Consider the following 27,361-nt stretch of genomic DNA (forward strand, 5'->3'; position numbering starts at 1 on the left):
AACAAAGTATATATATTTTTTATAGTTGATACACATTTTGCCATTGCATATTAGAGCTTATTATTGTCAATAAAAAATAATTAAATAATTAAATAATTAAGTAACAAAACACCCTCTTTTCAACTAATATCTTGTAATTCATCACAAAACTAAATAAATAAATAGAGTATTTTTTTGAAATCACCTGTCCGAGTGAGAACAGCAAACACAATATAGCTTCCGATGAGTCAATCAATGACCGCCACGACAGCAACACAAGATCGTGATGGCGTGAGCCCAGCAAGAAAGAAAGAGCCACAGACTATAAGACATGCGGTTCACGTGTTTGGGGACCCGCATAGCAATGAGAAGGGTGTTTGTGATCTGGTACCATTTTAAATTTTGAGGTCAAATATAAAATAAACACAAATAAAATGTTAGAACTTTGGAACATTGAAATTGGTAATCTATAAATAAATGCAAACTGAGAATATAATATAATATAATTATATGCTAAGCTAGATAAAATATTAGGTTGTAAAAATTTTGCTAAATATCAATCTCAGCGTTTGTAAAAGAGATGAAATTGTGATAAAACTTTTTTAAGTTATATGTTTCCATTTTCTGGGGCAAGATATGTAAGTTTAAACCAACCAGCTCTGATTTAATTGTATGAATGTTTTAGATAATATCCTTTAGTTTCTTTGCTGTTTATTAGCATTGTTAACAACTATCAGCAGAATAGGATATCTTTAGAGAGAAAGATGCTCATTTGGACAGTTCTAGATATATTGAATCAGATTCTTAACAAATGTAATATCTAGAAGTGTTAAAAGTATGATATATATTATTGATTCATTACTCAACATTATAAATAAATTTGTTAGTGTTCATCATGAGATCAAATATTATTCACCTGAATATTATGCTGTATCTAATTATCTACTATATATCTATGTGTGATGTATATTAGAGATCGTAAGTGAGAAAGTTGTTAAATACATAATATATATTATTAATTTGGTACTAATAACTTAAGTTTTTGAGTCGATCGATTATCAAACAAGAAATTAAGCAAGAAGTGCAGTAGAAATTAATCTAATAAAAAAAAAAAAGAGTAAGTTTCAAAAGAGAGATGCCACTGGTAAGTTCTGAAGGCTAGAAATAGAGCAAAGGGGAGTGCTGGTTTCATATTAATATGAAGCATTAATAATCACCGTAAATCTTATCATCTACTTGCAGGAATAGAGTAGGTGGAGAATAAGATATTTCTTTACACATTATGCTGAAGGGAAGAACCTGTAAATAAGTTGAGGTGGCCTCTTCATACACTCAGTCGAGAATTATGGATAACTTGTCAGATTGCTGCAGAAGTTGAACTTCACTTCACCAATACTCATAATTCTCCTGTTCTCATATTAAAGATTATATACAAAGTCAGACAAATTATACAAATTTCCTTTGTTTTTCGCGTCTCGATCTCCATAGTTCATAATATCAGTACAAATAAGTGAGGAGACTAATCTTTCCTTCAGTTTTTCTACAGATAGTCACAGCACTTTCCTTGTAGATGTAGAGGCATTAGAAATCCTATACAAAAACACGTTGAAGCTAACCTTTTTTTTTTTCTTTTTTTCTTTTTTCATTTTGGCTACCTATTCCAGATTACGAGCATTTTGCAGCAGCAGCAAGAATTTTTGAACTCATACAAGAGTCATAGGTGAGAAGAAGAGAACAAGATGTAGCCAAGGACAAACTTGCCGGGAAAGAACCCTAGACTACGGTGGTCATCTCCGGCAAGTCATCCTTGGCTGCATTCCATTCTCTCCCTCCTCACGTTTGGCTGTCGATGATCAGCATTCGCCATTGGTAGCATCACTACCTTCCTTCCTCTCTTTTCAGCACTCTTCTCTTGCTGCTGCATCTGTTTCTGGTAATCAGAGTTGGTATATATAGGCAATACTAGTGAACTATATAGTGTGCCCTGGCTGGTAATGAAGCAAGTGGTATGTTGTATTCTTTGATGCCAATTCAAACTTTGAGACCTTTCTTTCTTTTCTTTTCTTTTTTAATTGCATGATATGAAGAGGGCTCAGTGTCCATATTATTTTGAAAGGATTTGGGACTTTGAATTTAAAAGTAACTTCTCTGATTGTGAAGGGCATCCATAACCACAAACATCTAAATGTATTAATGTTCCAACATACAACATCTGAAAACAAAATTTGTGTGTAGTAAATGAAGAAATTATGAGATTGATTACTTTGGAGAAGCATTTCCTTTTCTGTCTACTTTGGCAATTATAAAATGTGTGAACAATGACAGTTGCAGGATGTGGGGATTGGTGGGGAACAGATTCTTTGCTCTGCAGTGCAGTGCAGTGCAGTGCATCAAGTTTCTCAAATGTGAATTTGGCATTGAATGGGGTCAATGAGGTGCAAAAGTTCACTCCAAAAGAGAGGCCCCCCTTTTGGTTTTATATAAATTAAGGGAACGGGCACCTCAAATCCACAGATCGGTGGATCCAATGGGCCTAGAGTTTCTGGGAGGGAATTGGATTCTGTCAATTGTGTGTTTCCTTGTGATGTGTTCATTTGACAACCATTGAACATAAGGATGACAAAAAGAAGAAGACATCTATTAAATATTTAAAATCTTTTCATGTACCTAATGTTTGAGAGAGACAGAGAGAGAGAGAGAGAGAGAGAGAGAGAGAGAGAGAGAGAGAGAGAGAGAGAGAGAGAGAGTTGAGGAAAGATATTGGCTGCAAATGAATCAGCCATTGTTGTTCATGGGCTCAAAGTGGAGCACTGGAGCTAAATACTTTGCATGAAGTGATTACTATTCAAATCGGGTTGGGCTTAAATGGTTCCTCGTAGACCTAGAATTTGGTCCACTCCAAACAAACAAATCATTTTTACACTGGCTGCAATGGTTTTGTTTATATAAATCGTGAGTTTATAGATTAATTAAACGAGATAAAGAGGCTACTCTGGGATGCATAGGTTCGATAACTGAGGTAATGACACAAATGTAGAGTTAGGAGAGCACAGGTCAAGCTAGACTTGAATATCAAAATATCCCGGCTCGAGTCTGGACAAAACCTAATCCAATCTAGTCCGAGACTGGTTTTGGTTTAGGTCCAGGCTCGAGTTGATGTCCATGTATTGTTAAAATCTTAGCAGGAAAATAATTTTTTGATGGTGTTCTGCCCTCTGTCAGCAAATAGCTTTTCACTATATAGATCAAGAGATTGGATTATCTAATAAAGGTTAGAATTTTCGAATTCTTTTTGTTTTAGTCTATGAAATTGCCAACAAAAAGTTACGAATTGTTGTATCTACGTTGAAAATATTCATACTATTACGTATCCACTTAGGATAAGATTGATTATTAGGAGGCATTTTTGGTGGGTAAATGTCTTCTTTAATCAAAGTATCGGAGAAGTCTAATCATGAGCATTGATATTATGATGTTAACAACCCAATACTAAAGAAAGAAAAAGAAAAAAGAAAAAGCCGAACCGGTTCAACTTTTTCGAAGCCCCGGACCGAACCAAATCACGCAATGGTGGAATTAGAACGAAAGCAGCGACGAAAACCCTGCGGAGCTTAAGCCCTCACTGGAGAAACCCTTGACTCGCAATCCTTCTCTCATCTCAAAATCCTCGATCGAAACCCTTTCTTCTCCATCTTCTCGATCCCTCGAAGATGGGCGATGAGGGGAAGGCGGAGGAGGAGCAAGCTCGCCTCGTCCTGGTCGCGAGGAGAGGGGGCTTCGGCCTCCCGACTGCGTGCCCTTCGTGCCTCCCCGTATACATCTATCTCAGATTGGCGAACGCTTCCTTCAGTCTCGAGCTTGATGGGGCCTACCCGGATGCTGGTTTGTTGGGTTTTAGCTCCTTTTCTTTTAGTTTCTGGTTGATTCGGTAGTTGCCGTCTGAATGTTCGATGAAATGCTTTGAGTGCAAAAGGTCATTTTTGGTCCGTTTGGCATGAGCCGGACGTGGGTTTAAGCTTTTTAGGTTAATTTGTATTCATTTTATGATGCATCATCGATTAGCAATTAATACCAGTTGCTTTTTGATTAATTTGGTAAGAATAAACTTTAATTGCTGTTGCTGACTTATGATATAAGACTGTAATTTATTGTGGTTATTTTAGCTTTAACTTCTACGAGCAGATTCATTACCATGCTTTTGCTAAAACGGTTGGATTGTTCTATGGATGATTAATCCATCGTTAGATATTGAGATTTGATATCTATAAAGCCTCTAAATGGACCCCAAAATGGTAGTTTTGATTAAAATCTTGGAAAAGGAAGTACAGAAATGTAGACAATTCTGGACCCAAAGTAGGACTTGATCAAGTGCTATTAGATTTATATATATTTGTTCTCCTCTGGTAACCATCTGCTAGGCTCCTGAAGAGGTGTTTGATAAGTGTACCAGTGTAGCACATTTACTTTCTGCTAAAGATAGGAGATTTGGCCATGTTTTGTTTGTACCACTTCCAGGTCTCTCTACTTCTGCCTAGAAACCAGTGACATCTTTTACTTTTGAAATTTAATGATTACAAGGTCTTTACTGAATAAAGTACCACCAAATTAGATTGCAGATGTTAAATATTGGTTACAGGCAAGTGTTGATGCAATTCTGTGTTTATACAGGAATTGCTTGTACATCCTTTTATAATCTCATGAGTTCTGTTCGCCACATTTTACTAATTGATGATTTTGATTTTCGTGTAAATTGTATTCCTTTTATTTGTAGATCACATACCGTATGTTGAATATGGTGATTATGTGGCATTCAACAATGAGAAGGGAGGGGTTATTGAATGTCTGAAGGAAGACAACATTGTGGACCTGGACTCAAAACTTCCGAGTACTACTGTTCCTGAAGTGTTACCTACAAAAGCAATGATCAGTTCCTGGCTTGCAGATGCAGTGCAGTATGAACTCTGGGTTGCTACTGATGGAAGTGTTTCTCATACGATATATTACTCTGATCTTCCATGGCCAATTGGAAAGCTTCTCTGTTGGAAGCAAACCAGGGCTGTGAAGCAATTTTTTGGTATAACAAAGCTGAATGCTGAAGAAAAAGAGGAAGAGGTCTTTGTCTCTCTTAATCTTGTTTCTAGAGATTAAATTCACCATTAAGTCCTTTACAGTTTCTATATATCTAATAAATGCTTCCTATTCCCAATCCAAGGCACATATGGACCATGGAAAGGAGGCTTAATCTGAAACTATGAATATCCATGAATATCTTCTTGTTTAGTCTCTATAACAATACTATATCATGTGTACTGTCTTTTTGTTTCTCCTTGTGCTTCTAAAGTGTCTTTACTAGGATTTTGCATGTATAGATATATCGGAAAGCGGGTGCAGCATATGATGCTTTATCTATGAAGTTAGATGATCAGGTGTTTTTCTTTGACAACGGGTACGTGCATGTAGTTTGGTACTGTACCATTTGTACTTTTTGTTACTCTTTAATTTCATTGTCATGCATCTTCTTAGCATCATTCAAGAATCATCGAAGAAAAAGTTACTGAAAGAAATTAGTTTCATTAAATGATTATTTCTCCCTCTTGCAGGCCTACAGATGTTGATGCTCTTTTCCTTGGACATGCCCTTTTTGTACTCCATGCCTTACCGGTAAATTATTTAGTCCTGTAGATCTTATCGATTAGTGGAAGATATTAGGGATCTTTATTTTTTATGGTAATTAAGGACTTGTTTGGTTTGAGACTAAGCCCTAAACTTGATTAGTTAATGTTATTTTTTTGTCTTGATTTTTTGAAGAGTGAATTTGGTTAGGTATAAAAATTAAAAAAATATTTGATTACTGAACTATATTAGAGGTCCCTGAACCAGGACGCTCCGTGAACTCAAATCAAACAGGCCCTAATGGCCTTTGCTCTATGGGTTCACTTTTTAAAAAAAGAAGAAGATTCTCTTCAGATTATTTTGGATATTTTATCTTGCATATGAAGGAACCAACATCTGACTATATTGTGTGTCAGTGATAAATTGGTTATGAAGGTTTTATAAAGTGTATTTCCATCATTAGGAGGAACCATGTTAGGGCTCAATATGTTTTGAGGTATGATATCACCTAGGGAAGCACTGAGGGAGAATATATGTCATGTATGTAAGCGTGAGATCTAGCATCAAGAAAAAGAGTCTGAAGGTAGGGCTAGACTAATCATGCATGAAATTCAAGTATTTGCAACATTTGGGATTAACAAAGTGAATAGTCATTAGTGATCCATCTGTTCTTTCTTTTTCACTTTAAACCAGACTTCAAGCATTTTAGAATCTAAAGATGTCAGCGGTTAATTTTACATATTTTGAGCTTTATTGAGTATATTCGTTTGCCGAAGTTAGCATTTACTTGCACTATACCTTTTCATTCTTCTGGGAAAATTCTTTTTTCCCTCATATCTTTATTATCCTGAAATGTTCTGTCACATACTTATAGCTTTGTTTGTCCCCCAGGTTACAGTGTACTTGGTTGCAGTTATTATAAGTGATGCTTGATTGATGTATCTTTATGGGATTTCACAAGTTTTTTTGTAATAATCTTCTACTCAGGATACGTCTTTGCTGCGAAGCAATTTGTTGAAGCATGACAATCTAGTAAAATATGCTGAACATCACAAGGTCGAATTGCTGGAAACCAGTTCATCCTCAGCATCTTCATCATCGGTACCAAGATCTTCCTTTGATGCTTCGACATCGACGCCCAAAAGAAGAGCCTCCTCGGGATGGAGTAAGTTTAGGGAGCACTGGTCTAATTGTCATACAGTAATAATGGGAGGAGTAAAATAAGGGACCCTCGTTTAAATTATTGTGTTTCCTTTTGGTTGAGAGTTGATTCCCTGAACTATTCATATGTTCTTTTGACATCAGCAATCCCGTCAATCCTTAGCAATAAACTCATTTAATCCTTCATGCGCCTCTGAGGCTTGTTTAATAGGCATTTCTGATATCATGAGATCTTCAGAGACTCAGAGTTGAGATTCTAGTAACCGATTTAAAAAAAACTTAGACTTATTAGGGTCAAGTACAGATTCAAGGCTCTTGCCATATTGAGGTAGATCCTACACCACTTTGGTATTTCTGAACCTCGTATTTGCATCTGAATGTACAAATGTGTTACAGATTATGCTATTATGCATTGGTCGGTTTGCTGAGGATTGATTGGATTGCTGATGCCTATTAAACTCTCCCTGTGCATGCTTATTGTTATATCTTTCAACAGCCCAACTTAAATACAGTTAAAGGAAGGTGTTGTCAGGTAACTTGATAGCCCGCATAAAACCTTTGTAAAGAAAATGAACTAAAGATACTGAATAGAAGAAAATGGTCATGTCCGACCTCAAATAGTGGGACCAGTAGCTTAATTGTTTTAACTGTATATTAATGCCATATATTTATATTCTTTTATCACAACTGTGTTTCTTTCTCCTCAACTCCTTTTGTTGTAGTGATCGTACTGCATCCTTTGATACCAGACATGCTTAATTAACTTTAGCTGATTTTATTATTGTATCATGACCCTGTCGAATTGCCTCTGCAGGTTCTAAACCCAAACCAAAAGCTAAAAAGGAGCGGACGGAGGAAGAGAAAACCTTCCGAAGAAGGGCAAAATATTTTCTTGGAGCACAGCTGGTTGCGATTCTTGTGTTCCTTTCACTGATGGGAGGGGCTGATACATCTGAACTAGAGGATGATGACGGGGTAGCTTATGAAGAAGATTAGAAATATTTGCTTTGCTGCAGAACTAATTCTTTTATCCATTTGCCAAACAACTATCAACCTTTATGGTGTGGATTTTTGCCCACCAAATCAGTTTTGCTTTTTCGTTGAGAATTTACAGGCTCGAATTTTAGCCAAAACTTTGTATCACTTGTACTTTACATCTGGAGTAATGGCCCCAGGTCAGGTGTCATAAAGAAGTTGTTACTTCAAGAAGATTTTGAACTTGTATCACTTGTACTTTACATCACTACTGGCTCAAGTCAGGCGTCATAAAGAAGTTGTTACTTCAGGAAGATTTTGAGGGAAATGCAATTATCATTTAGTGTTATTCCTCTACAGTAAGGATTTTCTTAATATCTGTACTGTGTTCCAGGAGTTTAACAAGAGAATGCATGGTTTGCCAGTTTGAAAAAGTAGTTCATCGATGGAACCTATCATAATTCTCGAACTTCTTTGTCATAATGATTCCTTCTCTGCCAAATAAAACTATTATAAAGTTCAGAAATTAATAGTCCTTGATGTGAAGACAATTAAATTGTGAATAACAAATACTCAGGCTGCTTATCCAAAACACAATAAAATCTAAATTGAGGAGAATAATCATTCAGTAGTACTAATTAACCAAGTAATATTGATGTTTCACATTCAAGAATTAACTTATGTACGTGAGAGAGAGAGAGAGAGAGAGAGAGAGAGAGTACAATCATCCAAGGCTTGGGTACTACATTTGCCTTAGGTCCATTGCCAAATGTTAGCTCCAAAACCCATCGCTTGGATACTGCAGTGGTGAATTTTGATTCAATCCTGATCTCATATCTTCATACTCATTGTCACTGTCCACCCCAATGTTCTGCAGTTGTTCAGCTACTGACATACCAGTGCGACGAGTGTTGTCTCGTTCTAAGTCTATGGAATTTATGATGCCTGATGATGCCCGACATGGATGAAGAGTATTTATAATCCGTGGTGATCCAACGTGGCTTTGAAGGAGATGATCTAGGCTAGATGTTAAGGCCCCTCTAGCTACCATATCTTCTGCCATTTTTACCTGTTAAAGAGTTACGCTAAGTTATACTTCTTTTATTTACATATTGGGTACCAAATTTTCACATGGAATTAGTCCGATAAATATGACTATATAGAGGGAAAAGAAAAGCAGGTACCTTCACTCTCAAAGCTTCCACATCTGACTTCAGAACTCGATTATCTGTAACTGAATCAGTGAAAAGCTTATTGGCATCTGTCAGTTGCTTGAACAAAGATTCATTTTCTCCTCTAAGTTGGTCGACCTGATGAATCAAATAAATATGAAAGAAAATTTAAGTTTCTCTAGTTAAAGAGCTCAGATTGCAAATTAAAGCGAAGTCTACTAATTGTAGGACAATCTAAAATATGGATAAGTATGATCGTGACTTTCCAAAGAAAGTAACACAAAACATTTAAGCAAGCAATTTCTTTCCTTTTCTTTCTGCCCCTATTGCTTGTTGGGTCCATTACAATACAACAGTGTCTTCATATGCTAATATGGACAGAATTTATTAAGACTCGGAAAAGATGTATGGGATGGAAGAATAGTTTGAAAGTCAGTTTGAAGGGGACTGGGTCAAAAGTATCATGAATTGTGCAGAAGATTACATCTTCTTATGATATACAGTACGGTAGTGAGGTAAGTTTATTTACAATATTTTCTTATCAAAACGACAAAATGCATTTACAATATATTCTTATCAAAAGGACGAAATGCATTAACAATATATTCTTATAAAAATGAGAAAATGCATTGCATGCTTGCATCTTCCATGAGTGACATACCTGCACCTCAAGATCAGCTAAATGTGCCTGCTTTCTCTTCCTTGATCGTCTAGCAGACTCCCGGTTAGAGACCATCCTTGAAATAGAGATGAAAGTCATTTAAATACATTACAAGGATCTATAAAGGTGACTGCAATGTATTTGCAGTTTCAGCACAACAATTTACAGACCCTCTTTCCTTTCAGACTTGTAGATGAATGATAGAATCTAGAGAGAAGACTATTGATAAAGACATAATTTTTTAAGCTTTCTATAATTGTGCCACTTCAAAGTTTCAGGCATTCAGCTTTACCTTCTGATGCGTCTTATATCTGTGCCATTCGTGCTCTGTTCACATGGCCCAGTCTCCGTGTCTATCGACTCCTCATCCGACTGCTCAGAGCCACTTGTTCCTCCTAGAGATTGAATATTTTGATGCAGGGTTTCTGAATTATGTAGAAACAGCTCAAGATTTAATATGACACCTTAAATTGGAGTCAAAATTTACTATGACACCTTACACATGTTCCTTATTATGTTTTCTTTCTGTCATAAGATGATTAATGCATTTGGATCTAATGAGTTAAACACAACAAAATTCAAAAGTTGCATGCTTCTAAATCGTATATGAAGAGAAGAGACGTACCATATATAGAGGATTGAGACTCCCCAGTAGTCCTAGCAGAAGCAGTTGAACATCTTGGGGTGAGATTCTGAGACCATAGTTGGCTTCTGAAACTTCCACTCGTTGTATCCTGCTCGAATTTTAAAGTTTTCTTTTTAATGTCATCAAACACAAGAAATAGTAGTTTTCAGGCAAGTTCCAACATGTTCATGGTCCCAAATCAGAGAAATAAAATGAGGCAATTTTGCACAAAATTACATTTTTTCCCTACATTTCAAATTCTGAGCTGCTCACAAGCAGCTAGCTCATTTTGCAGATTGTTATCATTAATTTTATTGAAAGTACCATGAATTAATTAGTATAAAAGTATATTGTAATCCAAGCAATAAAAAGCCTATATGAGGGGTATATAACACACATAACTAAGAGATTTTTGAGGGTATATATGAAAAAGAAAGCCTCTCGTTTTGGTATACACATGAAAAGTAGAACATAGAGGGGCATCTACATAATTCTCACCGGATCGCCGAACCCTACTCTCAGGCCTCCGAGGCCGACGTCTCTGTCGAAGGAGACGGCCCGCGGACGCTCCGCCGCCGGAAGTAGGAGCTCCTCGGCGGCCTCCGGCGGACGGAGTAACGCCTCCAGCTGCAGCTCCGACGCAGACTTCTTCATCGCTTCGCGCGCCTTCACGGCCTCTTCGGATGGTGGTGGTGGTTGGTTGGGGGAGTGGGGGGTGGGGGGTGGGGAGACTAAAAAGACGAGGGAAAAGAGAAGCAAGCAGAAGTCGGCGGCGAAGAAAGAATACTGTGCTTTATTTAAATTGCTCCTCTCTCTTCTCAAAATTACGGAAATACCACTCCGTGGGTGGCTTCCGGTGGGGGAAAGGGAAGGGGTAGTTCGGGTAAAATGGTGGGAGCGGATAATGGAGGCTGATCTGGATCCGCATAAGCCATGACAGCGTTTCGAGTCATGTGTCCTCCACGTCAGCACGCAGCTCCACGTTTAAAATCGCCTAATTACAATTCACGTCGACCAGTGGGATTCTCGCCACATACTTATATCGTGTTGCGCTCCTACAACCGACGCTGCAGGGGACTCAGTGGCCATGAATCAATTCCACCAACCATGCAATATTTTTCTTTTTTCTTTTTCCCTTATCTTGTTATTTTGTATACTGATAACTTAATATATTTACATAACTTCTTATTTCAATATTAAAAGATCAAACGCCTCTCGATGTTCTAATATTTGAGAAGGAAAAACAAAATAATCATCATATGAAGTTAAAAGATGGCTAGAAACTAACTGGTGATAAGTTGTTGATCAACTCATACTAGCAAAGACTTATTGTCATCCATGATCTCCTCATCCTTACCACCAACCTTCCTTTCCCCGCATGCAACATTATCCACGCAGTACAACATCAAAGTAATCAAAACATAGCAAAAGAACACCAGCACTGGCCCAAACACCCATAACAGTAGTGGTAAGGCTGCATAAAACACCCTATTCCCCACTGTGCTGAGCCCAAACCCCTTCTCCATGAGCCCACACACATACTCTCCAGTACTGCTGGTAGTAGTAGTAGTAGTAGTGCATTGTGGTATGTTTACAAGGAAGCCCACTTGGCTCATGAAGGAGATGGAGAAGGAGTAGAAGAGGAAGGCGAGGAGGAAGAGGAGGAGGAGCGCCGCGTACTTCACGGCCATGGCGAGTTCCCCGTGCGCGCCGTAGAGGGTGTCGTCGAGCGGCTTCTTGATGGTGGAGGTGCTGCTGAGCATGGCGGCGAGGCCAGAGCAGAGGAGGATGGAGGTGGTGGCCATGAGAGTTGACGCCATGATTGAGTTCCTAATCGTTTGGACTGCTAAGACGTTCATCTTCTCCTTCTCCTTCTCCTTCAATCATGCAATAATCATACATTACGTGATGATGTGATGTAAAGTAGTTAAATAAATCACAACTGAGTTTAAATCATATGAATATAACGTTGTAGTTAAAAAGCTACTATATACCAACTTCGATATCTATAGTCGGGATCCAACCCATAATTTTTAGCAAGAGTACGTAGATAAAAATACAAATATATAAGATTTTCTTAAGTCACTATAAATATACATTTATACCTTCATCAGGGCGAGGATCCAGAGTCGTCGACCCATTGAGTTAACCCCAATTACCGTCTGATGTGGTTGGGATCTAATCTTTCGCCATAACCAGAGATGGTATATCATGGAGAGGAGAAGGCCCAATGGTACCAATATCATATCAAGGTAACTCCTCCTCCATTCCATTCTTCTTCTTCTTCTAGCTTTGCTCCTCCATTGTAGCAAGACAGCATGACTGTATAAGTAACTAAGGAACTACCAATTCAATGGCAATGAGACCTAAAACTTTTGATAGTATATTTGTGTAATCTACAAGCAATGCATGCCAACTTTAATAAGAATGTATCACGCTAATTAAGTATATTCTCTCTCAGAATTAGATTAGGTGATATTATTATCCTCTCATTAGCTAGAACGACTAACAAAGGAAAATAAAAATAAACATAAAAACTTAGCGGTATTAGCAAAGCGAAAACAATGGCCAAGGTTAAGTGCTGGTAGCTAAATTACAATCAGATTACAAACATACGTACTGTAACCTCACTAGTCTCTGTCTCTATCTATTGCCAACCACAACACGTTAACCCTCTTTCTAGGGTATTGCAGTTATTATATTTATACACGAGGAGGTTGATAAGATTATGAAAGAGGAGTTTAATTGTGACCCTTTGAGAGGGATGTAATTGGAAGAAGAACTATAGAATAAAATAATAAGTAATGGTTAAGTTCATGGACTAAAATGGGCTTCATTTGTGTACACTCGAAAAGGAACCCCATCTCGTAGGCAGTTTTATTTGGCTCACTTTGTGGGGGTACGTCATGACTCATGAGAGTGGTTTGATGCCACTATCATTATATCCAAATGGTTACCCGAATAATGGGTGAGGATAGTCGCTTTGGATATAGACAGGAGGTGTAAAATAAAGTCTGCTTCACTTCCTGTTCTCTTCTATTCTAGCTTAAATACTTGAGATAGATCTATGTCAATATGCATTCATAGCATATATGTGGCTGTAGTGCTGCACCACTAGATAAGAAATTCTTCCTACCCCTTGCTAGTTGGTAGGATATTCTCGGGCCGGGTTCGTGTCAAAATAATCACGACTGACATTGGGCCTATCCCTGGCCCATGGCGAACCCAAAGGCCTTTCGGGCAGTCCGATCGACCCGATAGGGTTAGGGTTTAGTTTACGTTACAACAAAAGAAAATAAAATCTCTACCGGTTGTGCCGCCATGACACCACCACCATTTGCTCACCGAGTCACTACCTCTCCATGATACCAATGGTGATGGTAGAGTTAGTTTTTGGACTCTGAGGCTCATACCAATGAGTAGTTAGGTTTGCGCTCGGCCGTAGGTTAGACCGAATGCGGATCGAGTTTTATGCTTGCATAATAAACTATAAATATGAATTATGCGTATTTTATTATAACAAAATATGTACCGACTATATAAATTATATAAAAACTAAATGCAATTAAATTACCATGACTATATTTTCTCGGTTAGATGTACTATCACATGCAAGCAGGATCAAGCCTGAGACATTTAGAACGAGGCTTAAAAATAAGAACCTACTGAACATGTGCATTCCATGAGACGAAAATATTAAGAAAAGGTAGACATTACCAAAAGGGCCCCTCCAATCAACTCAGTCATCTTGTAACTATAGGGGATGGCTATTTTTAACCAACTCTAATATAACAATCCACCAAAGGAAACCAAAGATCACTACAGTTCACAAAGCTATCACACAGAATTGAATAGTTGAAGAACTACTAGAGTAACTAAAATACCTAACAGAAAGGAAGAAGCTATGACCAACCTCTGGCAGAAAGGAATCAACACTAATGAATATTAAACAAATGAATGTTGCTTCAATGATATCAAGAAAGATTGTTCAATTAATTGCCTAAAAGTTTCTAGGTGGTGGATGTCCTGTTTTGTACAAGATTCCAAATGAGTTCATACTATGAAAAATTAATAGGAACAACTTCAATCATGAGTTCACAACCAATTAAAGCCCCCACAATACTTGCCACCATGTTGAAACCTCACATGGTTGCATAAATACCCACTAGTTTAGTCATAAACAAACACCTTCCGCAGCATCTCCCACTTTGGTGGCAATAAAAAAGTAAATCTCCCAACTAAACAAAAACATATTAAAGATATTTAAATCATTAATCCGAGATGCCATCCATTTTAAAACCCTCTGCCATTTTGTTCAATGCACCACCATTACTTCCAACAATTGACCTAAGCATAATTCCTTAGTTATTCATCTAGTTTAAATTGAATCAAATGACAGAAGATGGGTCCAACTACCATAGATACTTATAGCAATTGGTAAAGCAATAAAACAACATATAAAGCCCATAGAGGATTCTTATGAATATTCAGCAAAATAAGTTTACCTCAATTAAAAAATTTCTGACTAGAATTCACTGAAAAAGATATTGAGAAAATTCTTTCTGCGATTGACAGAAAATAATAGGTATCCTAACCTGCACCCATTTGAAACTTGTACCTGCTTTATCCGTTATTCACTGGTCAAGTGAAAAGTCCAAACTGTCTCCACAATTGAAAAGAAAAGAAAAAACAATTAGTTTGGATTCTACGGTAGTTCATGTATATTAGATCTGTAAGTGTTACAAACAGCTTTCATATAGGATTTAAGATGTTTTTGAAACTTCCAGAGTGAATTAGTTATATATCAGAACATTATGATAGTATGATGTTCCTCTCAAGCACATTACTCACAGGTAGCATATAGAAGGAACTTCATTCACTACATTCAAGCTAATATTGCATTTGATTTGAGTAATCATGTATTTTCCCTTGATGTTATTCACAGCAGTAAAGATTTTGATTTTTCTAATTTCAACAGTCAAATTACCTAAATCTCAGCTAAGCTTGCAACTGATTTTACAATACGATGCCATTTTCTGCACAGATTAGAAGACAAACGAGTGACTGCTACCTACAAGACACTGTGTTCCTAGCAACCAACAGAATCCTCAGCTCAACTACTGCATTTCATCTCTTGGGTATTATACGAATTTCATGATTGATAGTAGAACAAAATAGATTGATGAAAATGTTGATCCTAGAATCTAAATAAAATAGAAGCCAAAGGGGCTCAACTACCAAATGATTAGAGCTGACTAATTTGCAATCTAGTAATTATTGCTGAGCAAATAAACTCATCTATACCTATTACAGGCACCTCACATGCAAGTTTTGCTATCCATCAACTTCCATGTTCTCAAGCACGCAAATCCAATAAAAAAATACACTCAAAGATACTGGGTTGTGCGGTTCTCTGCGTTGTGGCTACCAACTATATTACTCGATTTAATGGGTAACCATGAAGCTCATGTGCTTTAGCAGTCGCAGCAGTAAAATAGTGCATACAAAATACAATAATAGTGTCACATGATAGGATAGTACATAAAAGATTAGTGTAATTGGATATTGTAAAACATAGGAAGATTTTACAGAAAGCTCTATACCAATAGTGTAGCATTCTTACCAGATATTAAAAGGTTCTGTTCAAATGTTTATGAACTACCCACTCGAGAACTCTGAATGAAAAATGTTGATCAGTTAAGTTCCTGAAACAGTTATAGAAGATAACCCAAGTAAATAAAGTAACAATAACATAAACAAGTACTACATCATTAAACAAAGGATACAAACTTCTTTAAATTCTCAAGCACCAATGCTCCATACCATCTCAAACCACCATTACCAACAACACCAAAGTTCTTTCCTCCTTGCAGAGCTTCTGCACCTTTACATAACTCGATAGTTCCATGGATTCCAAGAAGTCCAACAAGATCGCCGAGATCGTTCATATACAGCAGATGCTGAAAAGATGGAAGAAGCTTTCTGCCACACCAAAGAGCAGCAGTAAGGGCATCAAGTTCCTGAAGAGGACCCTCTCCTTCGCAGACCCTTCATCAGCACACTCTGGGGATGTCCCAAAGGGTTATCTTGCTGTATGTGTTGGGGAGGAGATGCAGAGGTTTGTGATCCCAACAGAGTATTTGGGTCATCAAGCCTTTGCAATCCTACTAAGAGAAGCTGAAGAGGAGTTTGGGTTCCAGCAGCAAGGGGTGTTGAGGTTACCCTGTGACGTATCAGTGTTCGAGAGTCTGCTGAGTATAGTGGAGAACAAAGATAGTTTTTCCTATAGCTTCTCTGAAGGTGACTTTGATTACTAACACAATCCAATAAAATCAATGTGCAGATAAGTAGATAACACATGGGGAAAGGTGTGGGATGATTCTTTATCTCCCCCCAAGTCTATGAAGAGTTTTATGATAGTTCTGTGACGAGTTTTATGATATGTAACCTATTTTATGCAAATTTGAATGCTTATCTGCAGAAAAGAAGCCTAATAACTAAGCAAAGCATTTGATAATTATTATTATTTTTTTAAAAAAGCTCAGCCGATCAAGCAATATTTGTAATACCAAGCAGCTTCAAGTAATTTTATAGTTGTCTGAAACAGTTCTGCATGCACCTCTTATTGCATATTAAGACAACGCGTATCCTGCAATATATGTATCACTGCATTGAAGTTAGAATCACATGATTACCAAGATGACAGAAGAAACCAAAACACATAAAACCAATCAAATAACAGCAGCAAAACTGGAAGCAAGCCCAGCAGCATGAACTGGATGGCTATGAAAAACCTGTGCTTGGTATAACAACCAAATGCCCGTACTCACATATTTGTACAATTCTCCAGATATACAATGTTCACTGAAATATTGGATCAATAGTAAAATGTTTTTTTTACCCTTTGTTTTCTGACGCCACACCCTCCAAAGAACACACTAGCAGACTGACACACGAGACCACCTTCAGTGATATTCTTTGACAATTTCAGAACATAATATCCAGGGTTTACTATATCTCAGCTAATACTGAACGACGAAGAACAACGCAAATAAGTTGCAGATTATTACAGCTGATTTTACTGTAGGACTAAAGAATACAAGGATCTCCTCCATTACTTCTGATTTTAAAAATTTCAGCTTTCTTGAGGGATGACCTGTGAACTTTGCAAAGTGAAAGGTTCAGCATTACATCCCTTAATCAAAGAAAAGAGGGGATGTAGGTTGCCAAGATGCAGTTATTACAAATAATCCAGCTGTCTCTGACTCTTTGATCTGCAGATTAAATGCACAATTAATTGAATAGGTCTTTCACAAGAAGCAAACTACAGTACAACTGCAAGTTTAGTTCAATGACACTAACTGCAATGTCTCGTGCAACATTGAGTTGAAGTGAAAAAGAAAAGAAAAGAAAAGAAAAGAAAAACTCTGCTGGACAGTGTAGGACATATACAAATAAAGTAAATCATGAACAGTCCCTAACTTCTCAAGGAACAGAGTGAAAGACGTGACACTGGGCTAACGTGATGTAGGCTATTGATTGAGAGACAAAACATAATAGCTTATAAACAGCAATCTGCACATGATTTCTGTCGGACAAAAAATTATAAATAGATTCAAAGAATTTAGCAAAGTGTCATTTACCTCTTTTATTCAAGGAAGTGCATTTGTCAGTCCAGAGGCAGCAGATTCAACAAGGTGTCAGCCTCCGGCGTGTAATGCCAGTTCACTTGTTTCACTTTAGTAATGGTAATATCCAATTTAGCAGGGTTCAGTTCCACTGCTCCACATGTTAACTTCAAAGGGAGTGGCGTCTATCATGCTAACTCTGTATAATTGTCAGCTTTGTGATAAGTTTGTAAGGAACCATACTGTACAGTATGGAAAACCAATATCGTTGCAGATCAACACCAAGAGACCTATCAAAAAAGGACAGAGGACGTGCTTTATATGCACAAGCACCGAAGTCAAAGTGTCCCCATTTCTTATTATGAACCATCTTTACGTTTAATGGGGGTTGACACCACCAGTAATTTTCCCATGCCCATGTACTCTTCAGCAAAGCCATCATCATTCTTTGCTAACATGTCTTTCAAACCACATTCTATATTCCTATTCTTAAGGACCCAGAACCTGGGCTTTATCTTCTTGTCCAGCGAGTAGCTGAAATACCTTGGATATTCCACAATTTCCTTGAGTGGCTTCCCCATATTGCTTAGAAGGAACTCAATCTTTGGTTTCAGAACAACTTTGATGCTATAACCAAGTAAAGGAGAGAATCTGTAAATCATAGAGCACACCTCCCTCTTAGACAGTCCAACTCCCACCAAATATTCCATTCTGTAACATGAGCGAGTACATTAGAAAGATGACAACATGCATTAGCAACAAGCAAGCACCAACAAAATTATGGCAAGTAAATGAGATCAGAAAAAATCAAAAAGGAATTGTTGTTATCATTTTTTGAACATAAGATACCAGGCACAAATGAGAAACAATTTGCTAAGAGAAACAAAAACACTTAAGAAATAAACATCAGTCATTGAGAAACCCCGCCATAGTTTAGCTATCATCAAAATCTGACATGGTAGAACTCCATCAAATATAACAATTTGTTTCTATACCTTGGCAGTAAAGTGTTATGGATGTCTAACAGAAGAAGCTCTGGATACTTTCTGATAATTCGAGGAAGGTGGCCCCTTGAAATCCCAAAATCAGTAAGGAACTCAACTTTCTTCCTCAGGGTACTGTCAACATTAGCAGCAAAGATTTCCGGACAGCGACATAAAATCCTCCCTATTGTTATGCGGTCAAAACCCATTTCCTCCATAAAAGAAACCACCTAGGGAAACACAATATCTTTAGTAATTAGTAAAAAAAGAAAAGGTGACTTTATAGTTTATATATGCATATAAATACAAAAGAGAGACCATAAAAGATGTAACAATATGTCAAAAAGATCCAAGACAATTGAAGCTTAAATGCTAACTGTAGCGAATTGTGTTATTCAACAACAAAAATTCACGGGAAGCACATCAAAATCTACTAACTTTTTAAAACTGAATTAGCGCAAAGTGTGACTGCCACAGTACTTGCAAGTTGTAACTTGTAACATTTAAAGATCCATTCAAATTCTGGCCACAAACAAAATAAATTGTCTAACAATCCAAAGGTTCCAGAAGCAAGCCATTTTGACAATTTGAAATAAGAATCGTGACATAGAGGTTGCAAGTAGATCTCAACAAAAAGTTACCATTTCCTTCACAAAATGTTTCAAAGATAACAATATATTCTGCTGATGATGGTAGCCAAATTCTATTATGAATTAAAACGCATAACAAAGTTGCTATGAGAAGTATTATTTTCTGCAAATATCTCCTTCAAAACCTTTCTAGAGAAGGAAAATTGGTGTGTCAAGTTAACCCCTCTCTTATCTCTAATAATCAAAGCATAATGAATGTATGGGAGACTCCTTTGTGGATAAAATCATGACAAATAAGAGTTTAAAAATGCTCCACCACCAGCTATCAATATAAGTGGGGCATTCCTGATATAAGAAGTGTATGACTAAAGAAACAGAAGACCAGCTGATTAGGAGTTATCCACAATCACCTGCGTATCATTGCTCTTTGACTGATCTACAGGCAATTTTCAGAGTACAGCAAACAAACAGAAAAAATAAAGACGAAAAATCTGTATCCTTGTGTCTGAAAAGAAGAAGCATCTTGACTTCTTAAGTGAACTTAAAATTTCTATATTGCAAAAACAAAACAAAAAGTTGCCTCGAACCCAAGTTGATATCCTAGGATTGTATCTTATAACTAAATATAGAAATAAACTTATGAATACGAAGCTAAAATGCTGAGATAAGAATTCACGAAGGCAAGGCATATGTTACAAAATTCATCCAAAGATAAGTGCATACCTCAAGAAATTCATTAGGTTTTCTTAGAAGCAACTGTGGACTTGAAGTAATAACAGGCACCAACATTTTCTTAGTAACACCTAACCCATTCAATTGCTCCAAAAATGTCTTCATCTTTCGAGTTGAACAACCCAACATATGGGGCCAACTTTTGATTGCAATATCAACATTAGACTTTGAAATCTGAAATAAGATGGTTTGTTACTATCTAAGATTCTAATACATTAAGAAAGATAAATGAGATGGTGCAATGGTAAATGAAGAGGTTGACAATATAATATAAGTTCACACGAGAGAAACCCACCAGAAAACAACAGTACAAATATATGTAACTACATCTGGAGCAAATTAGCATCATCAAACAACATCACACAATGCATTACAAGCATTAGAAGTTGGCCACTGGCCAGAATCTCATTACCCAGCCCCAAGCCAGAGCCTACTCAAAACTAGACACACTGCCTAGTCACTTCCAAACCGAACAATGAACATTTGATCATTTCTCTAAGCTGAAGTCTTTCAAAACTGTAGGAAACTAAATACTTGGCACACAACCAAACTAGTAGCAGTAACCCTGGAGTAACCCTGGGCCATTTTAGTCTGCATATACAACTAAGAACTAATGAAACTCATGGGGTGAAATATGAAAATGATGTATTCTTTAGGAGCTTTCATATCTCAATTATCTTATCCTACTACAAATAGTAGTCATATGACAATTTAATAATTCATGAAAAAGAGCGCACACACAGAACAATGAACTCTTTTCTATGGTTACAAATGAGATTGATTCAAGTATGCATTCTATATTTATTGCATGGCATGAAACCAATCAACTTAAAACAATAATGCTGAAAACATGGATGAAGAAACTAGCTATTTTGGCTTGAAAAGAGCAAAAAGGATGCATCTTAGCATCTTCTATTCCGAAAATGCAAAAGGCTACTATGTTAGAAAAAAGATACTAGAAAGGCCGCCAAAAGGAAACCAATAGCTGTCAAAAGCCACCCAAGTAATAGACATCAAAGCGATGAGAATATAAAATTTCTGAACAACTCACAAAGGTGAAATGCCTCAAGAACATAGCAATGGCTCTCATGTAAATGGCTGCATTGCCATGCACATGTTCATTCGCAATAGTAACGTAATTTATTAAACCTCAAGGACCATAAGACCTAATTTAATTCTTCAATAAAAAAAACATAAAAATATAGATATAGTTCCTTTTAGAGAGTCATGTATTTAATATAAATTTAACCAAACCTTCCAATTCTTTACTGTTTGCTGAAGGGCTACACTGCATGCATTTAAGCATTTATTAATATTGCATACATCTAAGACAAGTGATATAAGAGAACTGTTAAAATAGATTAGCCAAAGTAGTTCAGATATGTAAATTTGAATCGACTTGTATCTAGTTTCCTATTTGTTATTACTAAAATAAGTGATTTATTCTAGGCATAACTATTCTTCTGTTCACTAATATTCTAGAATAATTGTATAATAATTACCTTTGATGTGATATGAAGTAAAGAAAAATATAAAAATATTTTATTTTTATGGAATTACGATAAATACCCTTAAATTTGATATAAAGTAGAATGATATGATAGATATCAAGGGTAAATAGGTAACTTGGTTAGTACGTGGTATAAGATGTAATTTAAATGAATAGTATTTGTAATCTTGAATACTGTTATTATGATGTTTAATTGTTATTCTAGAATAAGAAGTTGTATTCCAGAATAAAAAAAAGTTATTCCTGAAATAAACAGAAGCTAAGTGTTTGAAGGTTTACTTGACAGACTTTTAGAGATATGAATAACATATTGGTCAATCAATATAGATGGCAATAATGGATGTGATTTCTAAATAATTGTGCATCAAAGCAGTAATACCTTTTCTCCTTTGAAGAATGCGACTATCTCTGCATAATTCTCTTGAATGCTTGTTGAAAGAATCCATGGATATTTTAACAACATCCTAGCTATATCTTTGTCTTCTACACCTACCTAGAATAAGGAGACATGATTCGAGCTTAAAAGGCACCATATGTATTGAATAGCTCATATTATGAGTCTCTAGCTCTAGATAAAATCTAAATAGCAACTGTAAATTTTCTTCCTTACCTTTCCCAATGCATGCATTCTTGGCTTGATATCTTTCTCAACATCGTAGAAAAATATAGGAGGAAATGATAAAAGAATAGACGATATCTTAGCCACAGGAACCCCAACAAGTTCAAGAAAAGAAACCAATGGTTTTAAATGGTTCTCCTTCGAGCGCAAAAGAAGCTTTGGAAATGATTCTATTAGATACGGAAATGAGGCATCTCCATATCCCAACATGCGCAGACCTCCATGTCTTGCCTCCATCTGCAGCATATTTTGAGTAGAAAACCTAAGTAGCCAAAACCCAAAAAATACTCGAACTATAGATATGTGCACCCAAGAAAATTTCAAATAGGGAACAGGCTACTATAAAAAGACAGCAAAAATAAATGTACCACTTACTTTTTCAAAAAATGATAATGTACTTTGAATATCCTCATCTGCAGGTATTGACAATTGTATCATCATGCGTTTAGCATTTCTTCCGATGAGAACTTCGTTGCCACTGCTTGAGAATAACATTTCCCTCATAAACCTAACCTATAAATAAATGTACAATAAGCAACATGCAAAAGCAGTCCAAATTAAATAATACAAATACACCGGCAGTAAGAAATTTCATACATGAAAAATCCATTAATCGACCAAAAGACCTCATAAAGGTAACCGAGGTTGAGTAAAGTCAGCAATTAAGATCCAAAGAGAGGAAGAGAAAGCATCTTTGCACATGCTAATTAAAACCCCGTAGTCCCTAATGTATCTATGAGAGAATACTCACAGATAAAAGATTATACTCTTGTCCTTGAAAATGTTCTGTGCGCTGCCTTGCTTTGGCAGTGATAAGAAAAGAGAACGCACGACCAAAGAGCAAGATGTTATCTTTTGTAGTGGGATGCATGTTTTTCATAAGCATCTTTAGTCATGTATCCTTAACAAGAAAGAACATCCTCAAGTTTATTGACCATTCCTTACAGACAAAATAAATGTGCCATTACACATTTCATTCTTATTCCTTGTCAGAAGATCATGTAGAATAATAGAAATATAGATAATGAAATAATGAATTAAAGAGGATACTAATTAAAAGAAACAATGTTACTAGGAAGATAATCAATTAACAGATTCTTTTCGAGTATAAGTACTTGAAGAAGACGTCATTTTTACAAAGTCATCCAAAAGAACAATCAAAAGAAGCAATCTGAGAGTAAAAAAAACCATAAGAGAGAAGTGCACCCACCAGGTCATAAAAATTACAAAAAAGTTAAAGAGGCAATTCCAATTTGAAAGAAGCTTGCATAAAAGGACTTACCTTATCAATTAGCTCTGGAAGAGTCTCAGAGGCTAGATAGGTCGCAATAAGAGTCGCAGAAGAGAACTTGAGACCAATGCTCTCGAGAAACGGAAGCATCCCCTTATCACCTTTACTTTTCGCCATATAATACACCTTCTTCTTGAAATCGAGAACATAAAAATCCACCTTTCCTTCCTCCCCCATCCCTGAGCTCCACGAACCCCAAAGACGGTACTCGTCCAGCTCCCGAACGTTCGCCACGAGCATCTCTACATACCTAGGCGAGTCCATAGCGATAGATATTGAATCCTCTTCAGAAGCTCCAAACTCTAGCAGCAGACCCTCCACGGCCTCGCGGGCTTCGTCGACGACGGACGAGTCCGCGGAGACGGGAACACTACGGCCACATTCGCAGGCGGAGAACCGGACTGGAGACCTAGGCAATCGATCTAGGTGCAGGGGGGAGCGGAATCCCCGAGAAAGCGGAAGGGGAGATGAATTAAGCGGGAAAGGGGAGGAGAAAGGGAGATTTGTGGATAAAAGGCGATCGACCGAAGAGGAGCGAGTCATGGTTGGCAAGAAAGGAGAGGGGAGAGCTCGAGTAGCCATGACTTCTTCTCGATCATCTCCCTTAGGGTTTTGGTCTTTTGGAGAAGAAAACCAAACCTTAGTAGTAATAGTAGTAAAACCCTAGCTTGAGTTGAACCTTTCGCGCGCTATCCGTTTTTGTGGTTTGCTAGAGGAGAGGAGGATATTTCGGTCATTAGGCTTACCGGGCCGGAGGATATTTCGGTCTTTTACTCCCCAAAGTTTGATCAATGGACCCAAGCTGAATTCTTTAATATTATTATGTCTTAATTATTTCTTTTAATTTTACTTTTTTACTTTCATTTTTATTTAAACTTTGTATTTTATTTTATTATAATAGATATGATAATTACAGTTAGCCCATTATCCGGCCCATAGCATAAGACCTCTTGAATTATAAATAATATTTTTTAAAAGCACAAAAATATTTGCTAAAAAAATGATTGATTGATTGATAAACTTTATAATAAATACATTTTTGTCCTAACAACAAAATGTAGAAAAAAAAAATTACGTGGTTGCAAGAAAAGAAAAAGAAAATCCTATATTCTTTTCATCACTCTTACCACTTTAGGCAACCTCAAACTAGATAGAAAGCTCGTCACCAGCCATCGCCTGTGAATGGGATGAATACCCTCCCTCTTTCTCACTAACGTATGAAGTGTACTTTTCATCACTCTCTCTTTCTCTCAACTCTTCAATCTTCCGGACTGCTACATCCAACTCCCACCTCTTCTCCACATCTGCCTCACAGCATTCAAGTGCAATATGCAATAACTTCAACATCTCCCCTTCTCCATTCTTACTCCTCTTCATCTCAGCATCGAACACCTCACCATTCCTCTCCTTTCCCACAACTGACTGCACCCAGCTCGCCAAATCGGCGCCGGCCGGCCCCTTTCGGAGATAGGTGGTGGGAAATTCCCCGGTTAATATCTCTAGAATTAGTATGCCAAAGCTCCACACATCACTCTTCCTGCATGGCTTGCCATGCAGTCGAGCACACTCAGGGGATTTGAAGGCCACCATGACCTGCGAGGCGTGCGACTGGTTCATCACCGGCGCGAGGGCGTAGTCCGTCAGGATTGGCGCGAAGGAGGCGTCGAGAAGGACGTTCGAGGACTTGAGGTGGCCGTGGGGGATCGATAACGTCGGGAACTCGCGGTACAGGAAGGATAGTCCTCTTGCTATGCCTTTGATCACCTTCAGGCGTGCTGGCCAGTCGAGCGGCAAAAGGTTTGACCCGCGGTTACCTGTGGGTTAGTCAACTGATTATCTAGTAACAAGCTTCAAATTTATGCCATGCCATTCCATTGATTCATGAGATGCAAAGACTCGGAGGCTTTACCATGCAACATATGAGCCAAACTCCCACTGGGGATGTAGTCAGAGATCAGTAGCTTCTCTTCCTTCTTGTACAAATATGCCACCAAAGGCAACAGGTTGGGGTGAGATAACTTCCCCAACCTCCTCATATGTTCCTGGAACTCCTCCCTACCCACCTCATTCATCTTCTTGAACTTCTTGACGACGACGGTGCCACCGTCGTCGAACACGGCGGTCTTGTAGGAAGACCCAAAGTTTCCACTGCCCAGCACTTCAGCTGAGGCCATAAGCAAGTCCTCCAGTTCAAACCTTCGCTTTTTATCCCTTACAAATACTAGCTTTGCATGCCCTACTTCCTTTGCTGCTTTCTTGGGGCTAGCGGCGTGGCGCGCGACCGCGCCCTGTTCGATAACATCGGCGGCCTCTATGGTCTCTTTTTGTCGGTGGCGTTGGTGATGGCAGAGAAGGATTGTGAGGATGCATATGGTAATTAGTAGCACTACGATGGATATCACTAAGATGTCGATTAGCAGGGCGTACGGCATCGTCGTCATTGACGACGACGGCGGTGGCGGTGAACTGCAGGCGACGCCGAGCGGTGGACCACAAAGATTCTTGTTATCTATATAGTTGAGAGAGATGAAGTTGGAGTGCAAGAACTAAAGCATTCAAGCAGTTAATGAAGTATACATGTGTTGTTTAGATGTCTCTTAATTGATTTTATAATTTTGAAATCTTATCTGCCTACGATTAGATCTTAAAAGATTTTATTTTTACGCACTGTCAAATAAGCATTTAAACAAATGAAAAGAAGAATAAAACATACCTTCTTATGACTAGCTATATATGTATATAGGTCAATTGTAATATGATAACAGATTAAATTCTCTTGAAGGGCTTCCACTAATTAAAACTGACCTGCAAACATGCTCGCATCAAACTTGCTAAGCCCTGCCGGAATCGGTCCTTCAAGATTATTATCCGCCACGTTCACCGCCGCCAGCCCCGGCTGCCGGAAGTCCGGTATCTCTCCCTCAAAATAATTCTTCTCCAAACCGAGCTCGACCAGCTTCGAGAGCCCGGTAAGCGACGCCGGTATTGGCCCCGAGAAGTCGTTCCGCGACAAGTAAACCTTCTTCAGCGACGGCGTCTCCGCGAACGCGCCGTCCGGTATCTCTCCCGTTAACCGGTTCCCCGACAAGTATATCGTCTCGATCCCGCCTAGCTTCGCGATCTCCGGCATCGCCCCGTCGAAGCTATTATTCTCAAAGCTCAACATCCGCAATTGTGGCAGGTCGGCTAAGGATTTAACATTCAAGTTGCCGGATAAGTTCATGTTATCTAGTTGTAACCCTACTACTGTTCCATTACCGCTGCAGATAACTCCCGTCCATAACGTAGCGTTCCCTTTGCATGGGCTCAACATAGGGGTCCAATCGTGTAACGCCACGTCGCCGCCGCCCGAGGATAGCGTCGCCTTGAATACGAGGAGAACGTCGGACTCCCCTGCACCCGGAGAGAGGCGTAGAGAGGAGAGGATGGAGAGGAGGAGGGTGAGGAGGTGGAAAGGCCACGGCGCGGCCTCTTCGTCGGCCATGGCGGGCGGCTTGCGAGGCGTGGAGGAGGAAGTTAGTGGTGATTGGAGCGGTTGGGAAAGGGATGGCTATAGATGGCATGGTGAGAGGAAGAAGGAGTGATGGGAAATGAGGTTGGGGAAGATGGCAACGTGAAATGTGGAATAGAGGAGTTGACAAAGTCAACTACGTTTTATCCTTCGATTCTATGCCAACCTAATGTAGGAATTTTCTACAGCCTTGTATGGAACTAAGGATGCCACTTTAATTTTTTAACTTTTAATTTGAAATCGCCTCTCCGTTCAGTACGTCAGTACAAGCTTAGCAGGACACGCCTCGTTCATCCGATGGTTAATTTTCT

The 27,361-nt window shown here is 38.0% G+C and overlaps 6 protein-coding genes across 6 annotated transcripts; 2 read left to right on the forward strand and 4 right to left on the reverse strand.

Annotated features, from left to right (window-relative positions):
• Positions 1 to 3,470: 3,470 nt before the first annotated feature.
• Positions 3,471 to 8,042, forward strand: LOC140789681 (mitochondrial outer membrane import complex protein METAXIN). The gene is made up of 6 exons (XM_073139470.1): positions 3,471 to 3,861; positions 4,751 to 5,091; positions 5,349 to 5,425; positions 5,580 to 5,640; positions 6,580 to 6,757; positions 7,568 to 8,042. Exons 1-6 carry the CDS (start codon positions 3,690 to 3,692, stop codon positions 7,747 to 7,749), a joined length of 1,011 nt encoding a protein of 336 aa, XP_072995571.1. The 5' UTR covers positions 3,471 to 3,689; the 3' UTR covers positions 7,750 to 8,042.
• A 294-nt stretch (positions 8,043 to 8,336) lies between these two features.
• LOC140788972 (bZIP transcription factor RISBZ4-like) lies at positions 8,337 to 10,951 on the reverse strand. The gene is made up of 6 exons (XM_073138533.1): positions 10,685 to 10,951; positions 10,187 to 10,295; positions 9,854 to 9,986; positions 9,562 to 9,637; positions 8,913 to 9,038; positions 8,337 to 8,797 (listed from the first exon to the last, which is right to left on the reverse strand). Exons 1-6 carry the CDS (start codon positions 10,838 to 10,840, stop codon positions 8,501 to 8,503), a joined length of 897 nt encoding a protein of 298 aa, XP_072994634.1. The 5' UTR covers positions 10,841 to 10,951; the 3' UTR covers positions 8,337 to 8,500.
• Positions 10,952 to 11,382: 431 nt separating this feature from the next.
• LOC140789913 (uncharacterized) lies at positions 11,383 to 16,006 on the reverse strand. The gene is made up of 4 exons (XM_073139822.1): positions 15,810 to 16,006; positions 14,782 to 14,845; positions 12,292 to 12,476; positions 11,383 to 12,063 (listed from the first exon to the last, which is right to left on the reverse strand). The coding sequence occupies exons 2-4, from the start codon at positions 14,789 to 14,791 to the stop codon at positions 11,497 to 11,499; spliced, it is 762 nt and encodes a 253-aa protein (XP_072995923.1). The 5' UTR covers positions 14,792 to 14,845; positions 15,810 to 16,006; the 3' UTR covers positions 11,383 to 11,496.
• Positions 16,007 to 16,092: 86 nt separating this feature from the next.
• On the forward strand, positions 16,093 to 16,503 carry LOC140789165 (auxin-induced protein 15A-like). Its single transcript, XM_073138772.1, has one exon. It carries the CDS (start codon positions 16,093 to 16,095, stop codon positions 16,501 to 16,503), a length of 411 nt encoding a protein of 136 aa, XP_072994873.1.
• A 469-nt stretch (positions 16,504 to 16,972) lies between these two features.
• Positions 16,973 to 24,209, reverse strand: LOC140789914 (uncharacterized). Its single transcript, XM_073139823.1, has 8 exons — positions 23,531 to 24,209; positions 22,624 to 22,761; positions 22,240 to 22,485; positions 22,009 to 22,122; positions 20,111 to 20,293; positions 18,810 to 19,027; positions 17,830 to 18,525; positions 16,973 to 17,460 (listed from the first exon to the last, which is right to left on the reverse strand). Exons 1-7 carry the CDS (start codon positions 24,119 to 24,121, stop codon positions 18,174 to 18,176), a joined length of 1,842 nt encoding a protein of 613 aa, XP_072995924.1. The 5' UTR covers positions 24,122 to 24,209; the 3' UTR covers positions 16,973 to 17,460; positions 17,830 to 18,173.
• Positions 24,210 to 24,661: 452 nt separating this feature from the next.
• On the reverse strand, positions 24,662 to 27,023 carry LOC140789166 (pollen receptor-like kinase 4). The gene is made up of 3 exons (XM_073138773.1): positions 26,345 to 27,023; positions 25,449 to 26,048; positions 24,662 to 25,353 (listed from the first exon to the last, which is right to left on the reverse strand). The coding sequence occupies exons 1-3, from the start codon at positions 27,021 to 27,023 to the stop codon at positions 24,686 to 24,688; spliced, it is 1,947 nt and encodes a 648-aa protein (XP_072994874.1). The 3' UTR covers positions 24,662 to 24,685.
• Positions 27,024 to 27,361: the final 338 nt, after the last annotated feature.

This window comes from Typha latifolia, chromosome 5 (genome assembly GCF_019914945.1).
Source record: "Typha latifolia isolate L0001 chromosome 5, TyphaL0001v2, whole genome shotgun sequence".
Classification (NCBI taxonomy): Eukaryota; Viridiplantae; Streptophyta; class Magnoliopsida; order Poales; family Typhaceae; genus Typha; species Typha latifolia.